Source organism: Scyliorhinus torazame, chromosome 1 (assembly GCF_047496885.1).
Source record: "Scyliorhinus torazame isolate Kashiwa2021f chromosome 1, sScyTor2.1, whole genome shotgun sequence".
Taxonomy (NCBI): Eukaryota; Metazoa; Chordata; class Chondrichthyes; order Carcharhiniformes; family Scyliorhinidae; genus Scyliorhinus; species Scyliorhinus torazame.
The window spans coordinates 203294785-203307230 of record NC_092707.1 but is presented as its reverse complement, the minus strand read 5'-3'; the positions used below and the strand labels follow the sequence as shown (position 1 = coordinate 203307230).

General features: G+C 48.3%; 1 protein-coding gene across 2 annotated transcripts in view; it reads left to right on the top strand.

Moving 5' to 3' along the window:
• LOC140418567 (mitogen-activated protein kinase kinase kinase 5-like) overlaps window positions 1–12446 on the top strand; it is a 277605-nt gene that overhangs the window by 67437 nt on the left and 197722 nt on the right. For both annotated transcript variants that reach the window (XM_072502099.1, XM_072502092.1), the window contains exons 3-4: window positions 1278–1465; window positions 2931–3099. In XM_072502099.1, coding sequence (XP_072358200.1) covers window positions 1278–1465; window positions 2931–3099 — 357 coding nt within the window. The remainder of the gene's footprint in view (window positions 1–1277; window positions 1466–2930; window positions 3100–12446) is intronic.

Sequence of the window (12446 nt, the reverse complement as noted above, 5' to 3'; positions counted from 1 at the left end):
ATGTACATGCTGTAGATATTGCACACACACACATTCAGCTGCACTCAGTACACATCTCTATTTATAACCACATAGGCACATGTTCTTGTAAAATGGGGAGATGTCATGATATTCAGGTAAACATCATGGTACAAACATACATACATACTGATGCACAAATCAACGGACCAATCAACACACACATAACACCACAGCCAATCACAGGCAAGAGCATACACAGAACAAAACAGGGAACACGACACTTCCCGGGCATTCCAGCAGGAGACAACTCAGGGCACAGAGCTCATAGCAAGCCACTCAGACATCCACCATGTGCTGAGTGCCACTCCAAGATAGTATTAGGAATAGGTCCACAGATTCTAGGGTTATGATCGAACCTCAGTAACCAGTTTACCACTGTAAATAAATGTTAGTAATAAAACTGAGTTGTACCATTCGCAACCGTGTTGGTTCGTCTGTGTAGCAGAGTACCCAACACATCAACGTGCTGTTAGTTGAATCGGATATTCTAAATTCTCCCTCTGTGTACCAGAACAGGTGCCGGAATGTGGCGATCAGGTACTTTTCACAGTAACTTCATTGCAGTTGTTATGGCCCAGGGTTTACAGAACCCCAAAGTGTATCATGGAGTTCACCTGACCCATGGCTTTTAGTAGATTGTGGTATGGGGAGCACAAGGCCCACTCTACAGGTGTGGTACAGCAGACATCTAACAGTAATTTTTAAAGCAAAACAATGTTTATTCTATGAACTCAAGTTAACCTTTTTAAAACATACAATGAACATCTTAGCAACCATCAATTCAAATACAACCCCCAAAGAATACAACACTAAGTAATCCTTAAACTTTCCTTTTAACATCCATAAGACATTAAAAAAAACTTTTAACAGAAGCATATCATGTTTATATTCACTACTGAAAACAGTTATCACTCTGAATTCACCAAATGATCAAGAGATAGTCTTTACACGGCAGAAAGAACAACATTACATCTTCTTTGGCTGGCTGCAGCTCCAACACTAAAACGAAACCAAAAAACACAGACACACTTTTCTCAAAGCTAAACTAAAAAGCAGAGCCAGAGCTCAGCTCCACCCACACTCTGACATCACTGCAGTAACTTGAGCAGACAAACATTTCTTAAAGTGACATTCTCATGGCACAGTGTTAATGAAAGCCTACTTGTGACAATAAAGATTATTATTAGATATCTCTATCTCGCTGACCGTTCCAATAGGAACCAAAGTCATTCTTTGTCTCTCTTTTTATCCCTCAGGGTTGTTATGGGAGCTACACCTTCATTCCCTATATCGTGACGCCCAGTGGTAAGGTCTTCTGCTGTGAGGCCAGTATGATGAAGTGTCTGACAGAGATGTTCCAGCCGCACTTCAACCTGGAGCCTCTCCTCATGCCCCTGGTCGAACGGCTCACTAAACTGCTGGAGGAGACCCAGATAAACTCCTGGTGAGAGAATCCCATCCCTTCAGCTGTACTGGGGTACCGGGGTGTGCCTGGGAGATTTGGTTCTGATCTCGTTATCACTCTCACTTTAATATATTCAGTCCTATCTCTGTGAAAAATGGATGTGTGTGATATGGGGGAGGAGTGTGTCTTTAGTTCTGAGCTTTTTTTCAGTGAGTAATTAGATATTCAAATTTAAGTTTCAATTCCTGTTCTCTTCCAAATGAGCTGATCTCAGCCTTTCTGGTGATATGCGTGCTAAAATTAGCCAGGGAACCTCATGAAATCGATGTAGGTGTGGAAAGATTGTAACGATCAGAGGATTATATATTTATTTTTTAGAATCTGCAATAAATCCTACATCATCCTGATGCGACCATCAATTCACATGAGATGGAGAGTTGAAGTGAACAGTGGTTTTAACCAGCTGGAACTGTGCCTGCCTGCGACTGCTCTGTACTGAGTGCCGCCTACAAGCTGCAGATCTATATACCTCCCCCGAGGGGGCGGAGCCATAGGCAGAGCCCACAAGGGTACCAACATAATACAATGTAATGTAATACAATGGTGGGCCACAGGCGGAGCCCACAAGGGCATTAACATAATACAATGCAAAGCAATGTAATACAATGGTGAATGGTAGCAGTAATACATTCACCACACATCCTATAAAAGAATTGAGGTGATAAATGGCCTTGCTGAATATGAGAGGATGTTGGGAATGTGAGGAGGATGGAAATCGAGGATATTTTGGTTCCTTTCCTGTCCTGCTGTCTGCACTCCAATCAGACTCCTGTAAAATTAACTTTGGGTGTGATGTTAAATAAAAAAGCGATGGTATGCTTGCCTCATCAGAAGACGATCTGACTGCCTGCCTGCTTTGCTCCAAATTATTTTACCTTGCTCATTGGATGCAGTTAACTGAGTGTGCAACTCACCTCTTCCCTGCCCGGTTTCAGTAACTCGTTCACTTAGTTAATTCTCCCTGAAGGAGATTTGGAACTGTAGTCGAGGTGAAGCCCAGTTGAAGGGGCTATCAGGCCTTGTGTTTGGTCTCAATCTGATTCAAGGCCCAGAGGAAATGATGAGTATATAAATAACAGAAAGGGTAGGGTGCGTGCAGCACTTTCCCTCAATTCAATCGAGCCTGTGAAATAATGCCGCAGGGTGGGTCAGGACCTATAGAACAGAAATAGGTGTAAATAAGCATTAAATAATGGACTCTGTGACACCCAACTACATGAGGCATTTCTGAATGAGTATTGGTCGACACCACAGCAATATTTGAACTCGGTGCCCTAAAGCTTCACGGACCCAAGCGATCTACTGAAAAGGGCTGAGTGGAGTGTGGGGGGTTGGTAGATGTCCAATTCTGAAATGTGCTGAGATGTTGTCAGTTCAATAGGTGCCGGAGCAGTGAGATTGATTTTGTTTTTCTGCCTTTGCTACTTTCACTTCTGCTCCACAGCGAATATTTTCGGGAAACTATTCAGAATGAAATCCGCAAAGCGAGGGAGATGTACAGCGGGCAGGAGCTGCGGGAAGCACTTGCACGGATACAACAGCGTCTAGACAGTGTGGAGCTCCTGAGTGCAGACATTGTAATGAACCTGCTGCTGTCATACCGTGATGTACAGGTGCGTCTGCTACCCAGAGATTACAGGACAAAGTACTAACACCACGAGAACACGCATTCACTTTCCCACATAACACACGGCTATTCACCAGCTCAGTAACTCTCCCCACTGTAATAACTGTAAGACTTTCTACTAGAACACTCCCCGTTAACACACCCAGTTCACTGTAAGTTCCCACTACAACACACTATTATGCTCCGTACACTATAAAACTGGACATAGGACTTTAGAATTTAGGAGCAGGAGTAGGAGGCCCTTCAAGTCTACTTCTTCATTTAATAAGATCTTGGTTATCTGGTTGTAGTCTTGACTCCAATTTCCTGTCTGCACCCCCACCCGGTAACCCTTGCCCCCCTTTAATGGCCCTTTGAGAGAAACACCTCTCATCCTCATCTTAACAGGGAGATTTCCTGGGCAGAGTTCTCCCCTGGTGCGGCGCGCCCTCGCCGGCAGCAGGGTTCTCCGTCCCGTCAGCCAGCCAATGGGATTTCCCATTGTGAGCAGCCCCACGCCGTCAGGAAATCCCCGGGCATGGGTGCACTGCCGGCGCAACGGAGAATCCCGACAGCGGAGAGTTCAGCCCCCTGTTTTTAAACTGTGTCCTCTAGTGCTGGTCTCCCCCACAAGACGAAACATCTTCTCAGCATCCACCCTGTCAAGTCCCCTCAGGATCTTTTATGTTTCAGTAAGATCACCTCTCCTTCTATACTCCAATGGCTATCGACCCAACTTGTTCAAATTTTCTTCATAAAGTAAGCCCTTCATCCCAGGATTTAGTTGAGTGGATCTTCTCTGAATTGCTTCTAATGCAATTTTTTCCTTTTTCAAATAGGGAGACCAAAACTGTACACAGTATTCCAGATGTAGCCTCACTAAGGCCCTGAATACCTGTAATAAAATTTCCCTGCATTTATATTCCATTCCTCTTGCGATAAACGCCTGCATTCCATTCACTTTCCTAATCACTTGCTGCACCTGCAAACTAACGTTTTGTGATTTATGTACCAGGACAATCAGATCATAAGACATAGAAGCAGAATTAGGCCACTCGGCCCATCGAGTCTCCTCTGCCATTCAATCATGGCTGATATTTTTCTTATCCCCATTCTCCTGCCTTCTCCCCATAACCTCTGATCCCCTTATTAATCAAGAACCTATCTATCTCTGCCTTAAAGCTCAGTGATTTGGCCTCCACAGCCTTCTGCGGCAAAGTGTTCCACAGATTCACTACCCTCTGGCTGAAGAAATTCCTCCTCATCTCAGTTTTAAAGGATCGTCCCTTCAGTCTGAGGTTGTGCCCTCGGATTCTATTTTTTTTTCAGATCGCTCCATAACACAGAATTCTGCAAACTCCCCTCCGCGCCCCCCCCCCAATTTAACTGCTTTTCTATTCTTCCTGCTAGAGTGACAAGTTCACATTTTCCCACATTATGTTCCATCTGCCAGATTTTACCCACTCACATAACCTGTCCATATTTCTTCTTAAGGGAGGTGGGTTAGCTTAGTTGGCTGGATGACAGGTTCTTGATGGGGAGCGATGCCTGCAGCATGGGTTCAATTCAATTCCCGTACCGGCTGAGGTTAATCCATGAAGGCCCTGCCTCCTCAACCTTGTCCCTCACCTGAGGTGTGGTGACCCTCAGGTTAAATCACCACCAGTCAGCTCTCCCCCTCAAAGGAGAAAGTAGCCTATGCTCATCTGGGACTATGGTGACTTTCATGTCACTTCTATATCCCTTTGTAGACTTGTTACCTCCTCTTAACAACTTACTTCCCGACCTACCTTGTGGTCATCTACAACACTCCCTGCTGCACATCACACTGATTACAAGCTTTCACACTGTAACACTCTCTTTTACACCCTGCTGAACATAAGATTTCAGGCAGTAGTTTGCATGTTACGACATGGTTTTTAATAGATTGTGTGAGAAACAAGTTGTAACCGCCTCTGCTGCTGCTGTCAGGCAGAGAGCAAATTATTCAGATACTTGACCTTGAATTCAGACACTCAGACCAGGTGAGTTGGAAAAATCAGCAGCTTCCCTGCTCGTCTTCCTTCTCACTGGTACTCTACAACTGCAGGCTCGGCACCTCCACCTTGGAATTACTGTGTCCATCATTTAACAACAGGATGTTCTTCCTTTTACTGCTACCCACTTAACCAGGGACAGCTGGTCTGGTGCCAACTGCACCTCGGCCGAATCACCCTCACCGCTGATCCTAGAGAGTTGCGGATTCAAGTTCCACAACCAGGGACAGCACAAAATGCAGGCTTACCTTTCAATAGGGAGCTGAGGGAGTGCTGCACTGTCAGAAGTCACCATCTTTCAGATGAGACATTAAACCAAGGCCCCACTTGACATATCAGTGAATGCACGTGGTATAGTGGTAAGCATAGTTACCTGCCAGGCTGTTGACATGGGTTTAATTCCCAGCCATCGCAGTTTGTTAGGGGCGGCACAGTGGTTAGCACTGCTGCCTCACAAGGCCAGGGACCCGGGTTCAATTCCGACCTTGGGTGACTGCCTGTGTGACGTCTACACATTCTCGCCATTTGGATTCCTCCCACAGTCCAAAGATGTGCAGTTTAGGTGGATTTGACATGTTGAATTGCCCTTAGTGTTCAGGAATGTGCAGGTTAGGTCGAGTTACAGGGGTAGGGCAGGGGAGTAGGCCTAGGTAGGGTGCTCTTTTCGAGGCTCGGTGCACACTCACACCCCTACAGCACACTGTAGGGATTCTTTTCTATGGATCAGGTGGACATAAGGATATTTCTCCCCGGTGCCCTGGCCAATATTGTCAATCAACATCACTAAAACTGATTGTCTGGTCATTATCATGAAGCTGTTTGTGTAAGCTTGCAGTGCATAAACCGGCTGCATTGTTTTGTACATTGCAACAGCGATTACACTTCAAATGTACTTTATTGGCTGTAAAACTCTTTGGAATGCCCTGAGGGTGTAAAAGATGTGACATAAATGCAAATCCTTCCTCGTTGAGTTGATGGAGTGGTTTGAGAGAAGCTGGTATGAAACAAAGGAGCACAACCTTCAGATTAGAACTATGCAATGTCAGGAAATCTTTCTTCACAGAGAATCGGAAAATCTCTTCCCCCCAAAACCTTATATCTGAGGGTCAATTGAAAGTTGCAAGATTGAAATCAATGGGTTTATTCAGGGTTTTAAAGCAGAAAATGGAGTTGAGCTGCAGATCTAATTGAATGGCAGAACAGGCTCAAGGGGCTGAATGGCCTCATGTTGCTTCTAATGTCTCTCTGTTCGCTGTTGATTCTGATTGTAATCTCTATTCATGCTGAATTCACCATACTTTTGAAAATATCTGTTACAGTCAGAACACAGCGCAAGCAGGTGGGGTCTCCTTGTTTGTGGCTGCTTTTGTTTTTACGCAAACTATCTTAACAATAATAAGTAGTCTTACAACACCAGGTTAAAGTCTAACAGGTTTGTATGGAATCACGAGCTTATGGAGCATAGTGAGTCACCTGATGAACGAGCTACACTCCGAAAACTAGTGACTCCAAACAAACCTGTTAGACTTTAACCTGGTATTGTAAGACTCCTTACTGTGCCCACCCCAGTCCAATGCCGGCACCTCCACATCATATCTTAATTATCCCTCCCCTCTGCACAATCCCACCCCCACCGTGGTGAGTCATTTGTCCAAGTCCATCGAGATATTTAATTCGCCAATGAAACAGTGTGGTGAAAAGGAGGACTATCATGGTTGTGGAAGGGAGGGGAAGTGTGAAGGAGGAGGTGTGGGAAATGGGTCGGACACATTTGGGGACCCTGTCAACCACGGTTGGGGGGGGGGGGGGGGGGGGGGGGGGTGCGAAAACCTCCGCTCATGAAAATGGGGGATGTCAGAAGCACTGTGGTGGCATCGTTGGAACAGTTCAATGGAGGTGGTGAAACTGTGAGAATGGGATGGAGTCCTTATAGGAAGCTATAATTCCTAGCCATCCCCGAGGATCTGTAAACCAGGTAGCTGTGGGAGTCGGTGGGTTTGTAATGAGAATTGGTGGACAGTCTCTCACTGGAAATCGTGACAGAGATGTCAAGGAAGGAAAGGGAAATGATGGAGATGGACAATGTGAAGATGAGAGAAGGGTGGAAATCGATGCATCTTTCCAGGCTCAGCCAAGAGCATGAAGGCGGCACCGATACAGTCATCGACGTAACGGAAGAGTTGCAGGAGAGGGCCTAAGTAGGACCGGAACAAGGACTGTTCCACATAACGCACCAAAAGACGGACATAACTGGGGCCCATGCGGGTACCCATAGCCACAACAAGTACGAATCTTGTACTTCTTTACATGATAAATAAAATAACTCACTTCTCTTTAAGATAGATGTAGGTTTCTTTTTTGGGGGGAGCAGCTGGATTGGAACTTGCTCCATTTCTGTACTGTCTGGAACAGTTTTAAAGCAGAGCTTTTGGGCCTCTGGGTACGCTGTTGAACCTTCTTTTTGACTGATTCAGGCAAGGTGGATTAATTAATAGGATATGGGTGGCCCCGGCAAGAGCAACAAGTGTCACCCATCCCTAATTTGCCCTAAAGAACGGTCAACCACATAGACGTGTGGGCTAACCAAGCTTCTTCCCTACAAATTTAACATAAATTCTTCTGTCCCGACACTCCTGCTTTCCAGCACCGCCTGTTATTGTTCCAAAACTAAAGTTCCGTATTTGCTCTCTGTCTCCAGTGACACATGAAAGGTCTTGCTGGAACTGGCAGAAAGCCACTATTCTGTAAGTGTCACTGCTGATGCTAATCTACATTGTCACCATTACGTCTAGGATTTCAGTACGTCTTCCAGCTGGCACTCAGGCCACTGACGCCGGAATCGGGAAACGTGATTGGGCAGAGAATTGGCTTTAACGCTGAAATCGTGGCAAGCGCCAGTTTCATGCCAAATCGCAATTCTCCGGTTCCTCGACAACAGCTTCAATGCGTTCCACTCCCCTCGTACAGTAAACACCGTTGGCATATCATTAGCGGGCCTGACCCGGTATTCTCCGGCGCCTCCACCATTCTCCGCCTCCACCGGTGTGAATTCCCGACGGCGAGGTTCACTTGTGTTTTTAAAAATCGTGGAACAGGCGCCATGGCTGCATCGCCAAAGCTTGCTGACAATCGTGCCGCTGGCCGGGGAGCTTCTGCCAGGGTCTGGGGGAGTAGTAGAACGTTGCCAGGATGTGGGCTGTGGGGTTGGGGTGGACGGGCACGGAACACGATTGCTGCAACAAGCCAGGCAACCATGCAGCTGCGCACGCAGCTGACTGCCCACTGTGAACTTAGTGCCATGGATCGTGGGTGTCGCCTCAGGCCACTCCCCTAGGCGTCCTCTGGCCCCAGTCAACCAATCAGTGGGATAGGCGTGCTCCAGTGCAACCAGTGCCATCTTGTTGGCTGGGATGGTGTGTGTGGGGAGTGAAATGTGTTTATGCGGCTGGAGCTTGTCAGCCTCCCGAGTGTCAATCACGGACCCGGTGATCCCCACTGTTTCTCAGTGGAATTGATTGTGTTCCACATGGCACTACTACTAGCTCTTTAATGGTCGCAGAATCGGTCTAGGTGCACCGCCAGTTTGGATGTCATGCAAGTCGGCGAATCCTGCCCTGGTGTCAACACTTCGGCTCAGGAACGGAGAATTCGGCCGCATGTCTTTCGGATGACTGCCTACTGACTTGGGTGGGTGGCTGTAATAGAACCCATGACATTATTTTGAAGAACGGCAGGTGATGTCTCTCCACTGACCTTGTCAACATTCAAACCTGGACCAGATGCATGAAATGTGACTCTCTGCTCATTTTCACAAACATTGCTGTTGGTGGGGATATTAGCCCTTGCGTTTCCCATGTTACCACCCAGTGATTCCACTTCAAAAAGTCATTCATTGGCTGCAGAGCACTTTGTGATGTCCTGGGTTGTGAGGGGGATACATAAATGTAAATATTTACCCTTTTATTCTCTTTTTGGTCAGCAGCCCCACTCGTTGCTTCTTTCTGTTTAAACAAAGTATGTAATCTGGGAAGAATTTCAGTGAGACATAAATGGGCAATGTTGAGCAATAACATCCCAGTATCCAGGCTGTGTGTTATTCTCAGAGATTCTGAATGAGCTAATCAGGCTGCTGAACTGGTTTGAAACCTCCCAACTGTGAACTTGCCAGGGGGCAGAGGTGTTAAGTTAAGAGAATGCGTGGGTGTTCCTGTGAGGTGAGGCGGATGAAACCTTCTAGTCCCGGAAACTGAAAGGAGTTAGAAGCAGATAGCAAGGTAGATTTAATAAGGAGAGAGAGAGAGTAAAGGTAAGAATTTCTAGCAATAAAAGAATCAATGGAATCTGCTGAGATCACAGCCTTAGAAAGACAGTGGGCAGCACGGTAGCACAGTGGTTAACACGGTTGCTTCACAGCGCCAGGGTCCCAGGTTCGAGTCCCGGGTTGGGTAACTGACTGTCTGGAGTCTGCATGTTCTCCCTGTGTCCGCGTGGGTTTTCTTCGGGTGCTCCGGTTTCCTCCCACAAGTCCTGAAAGACCTGGGGCGGGATTCTCCGCAAACAGGCGCGATGTCCGCTACCCAGCGCCAAAAACGGCGCGGATCACTCCGGCGTCTGGCCGCCCAAAGGTGCGGAAATCTCCGTACCTTCAGGGGCCAAGCCCTCACCTTGAGGGGCTAGGCCCGCGCCAGAGTGGTTTCCGCTCTGCCAGCTGGCGGGAAAAGCCTTTGGCGCTACGCCAGCCGGCGCCGAAAGGACTTCGCCGGGCGACGCATGCGCGGGAGCGTCAGCGGCTGCTGACGTCATCCCCGCGCATATGATGGGGAGGGGGTCTCTTCCGCCTCCGCCATAGTGAAGACCATGGCTAAGGCGGAAGAAAAAGAGTGCCAGCACGGCACAGGCCCGCCCGCGGATCGGTGGGCCCCGATCACAGGCCAGGCCACCGTTGGGGCATCCCCCGGGGCCAGATCGCCCTGCGCCCCCCCCAGGACCTCGGTGCCCGCCTGCGCCGCCTTGTCCCGCCATTCACAAGGTGGTTTAATCCACGCCGGCTGGAGAGGGTTGACAGCGGCGGGACTTCGGCCCATCGCGGGCCGGAGAATCGCCGGGGGTGGGCCCGCCGACCGGTGCGATTCCCACCGACCGGCGTGGCGCGATTCCGGCCCCCGCCGAATCTCTGGTGGCGGAGAATTCGGGACACGGCGGGGGCGGGATTCACGGCAGCCCCCGGCGACTCTCCGACCCGGTGGGGGTCGGAGAATCGCGCCCGTGCTGTTAGGTGAATTGGACATTTTGAATTCAGTGTACCCGAACAGGCGCCAGAGTGTGGCGACTAGGGGATTTTCACAGTAACCCCCCCCCCCACCAGCTCTGGTGTATTTTCTGGAGGCAGAAGCGGCTTGCCATTGGCCGGCAGCTGGATCTACCGATCCCGCCAATTGTGATGCCATTCTGCGTGGCTCGCCCGTCCCACCATCTGGGAGTCTGTTGCAAGGGGTCGCCGCCAGCCATACCCGAGCATCCTGCCATGGGAAGGGTCAGAAAATGCCTCCCTTTGCATCGGTTGCCATACCTTTATATTCTTTTCCTTCAAGCATTTGTCCAATTCCATTTTGAAAGTTACCATTGAATCTACTTCCACTCATTTTAAAGTAGGTGGGAAAGGTAATGGTGTTTTCACCAGCCAATAACCCAGAGGCTCCAGGCTAATGCTCTCATGACACTGGTTCAAATCCCACCACGGCATCTGGTGGCATTTAAAATCATTTCATAAATCATAGAATCCCTACAGTACAGAAGGAGGCCAGTCGCCCCATCTAATCTGTATCGACTCTCTAAAACAGCATTCTACCTAGGCCCACGCCCCACACCGTCCTTGTGACCCCATCTAACCTGCGCATCTCTGGAGTGTGGGAGGAAACCGAAGCACCCGGAGGAAACCCTCACAGACACGGAGAGAATGTGCAAACTCCACACAGTCACCCAAGGCCAGAATTGAACCCATGTCTCTGGCGCTGTGAGCCAGCAGTGCTAACAACTGTCACCATGCCCGCTCCAGAATCTGGAATATAAAAGCTGGTCTCAGTGATAGTGACCGTGAAACAATCATCGATGGTGGTAAAATCCTATCTGCATCCATTAGGGAAGGAAACCTGCTATCCTTACCTGGTCTGGCCTACATGTGACTCCAGGCCCACAGTAGCTGCCCTCTGAAATGGCCCAGCAAGCATTCAGTTCAAGGGCAACTGGGGATGGGCTGCAGGCCTTGTCAGTGACACCCACATCCTAAGAAAGAATAAAGGAATAAGCGCATTACAGGTCATTGCAAATCTCCTCACATCACTTCTAGTTCTCTTACCTATCTTACAAATATAGGAGTATGAGCAGGAGGAGCAGCCCATCAACCCTGCCTCATCACTCAGTAAGATCATGGCTGAATTTTCACAACAACTCAATTTTTCCGCACTATCCCCATGTCCATTGGCTCCATTGGTAGTTCCATCGTGTTCAATGGTTGCACAAGATTCAGCACCATTTGCGACCCCTCAAATACTGAAGCAGTCAATGTCCAAATGCAGCAAGACTTGGACAATATCCAGGCTTGAACTGGCAATTGGCAAGTAACATTCGTGCCACATAGGTGCCAGGCAATGGCCATCTCCAACGAGAGACGGGTCTAACCATCGCCCCTTGACATTCAATGGCATTATCATCACTGAATTCCCCACAATCAACATCCTGGGGTTACCATTGACCAGAAACTGAACTGGTCTAGCCACATTAGTACTGTGGCTACATGAGCAGCTCAGAAGATTGGAATCCTGTGGCGAATAACTCTATTCCTGATTGTAGCCACCTGGGTTGGCCACTTCCCGACTTAAAATGGAGAACCGCAAAGACTGAAGGGAAATTCAGCCAACACAGGCAAAATTGAGCAAGTGCAGAAATCATGTGTATTGATACTTGCAAAAACCAGACAGCACTGAAACCAGCAGCCATCTACATAGTAATGAGCGATTCCGAGGCACAATTGCAACACTTTAGGTGAATAAAGCCAAGCCAGACTCCTCGGCGCCAGCAGGAGCCAAGACAAAGGAAGGCCAACGGACATTTAGGGACCGCCCAGCGATCAGGGAACAAATCCAGTATTGGAGAAATCGATCCAAATGATCGAACGCAGTCCAATCATTTGGAACCAGGTAAGGGGTCCGCACCGAAGGGCGGGAAGCCCCTGGGGACTATAAAGTAAAGTCCCCAAGTTCAAATCGTCCTTCTTGGCAGGATTACTCAACAACGCGAATCAACCCCTGAGATTGACCTG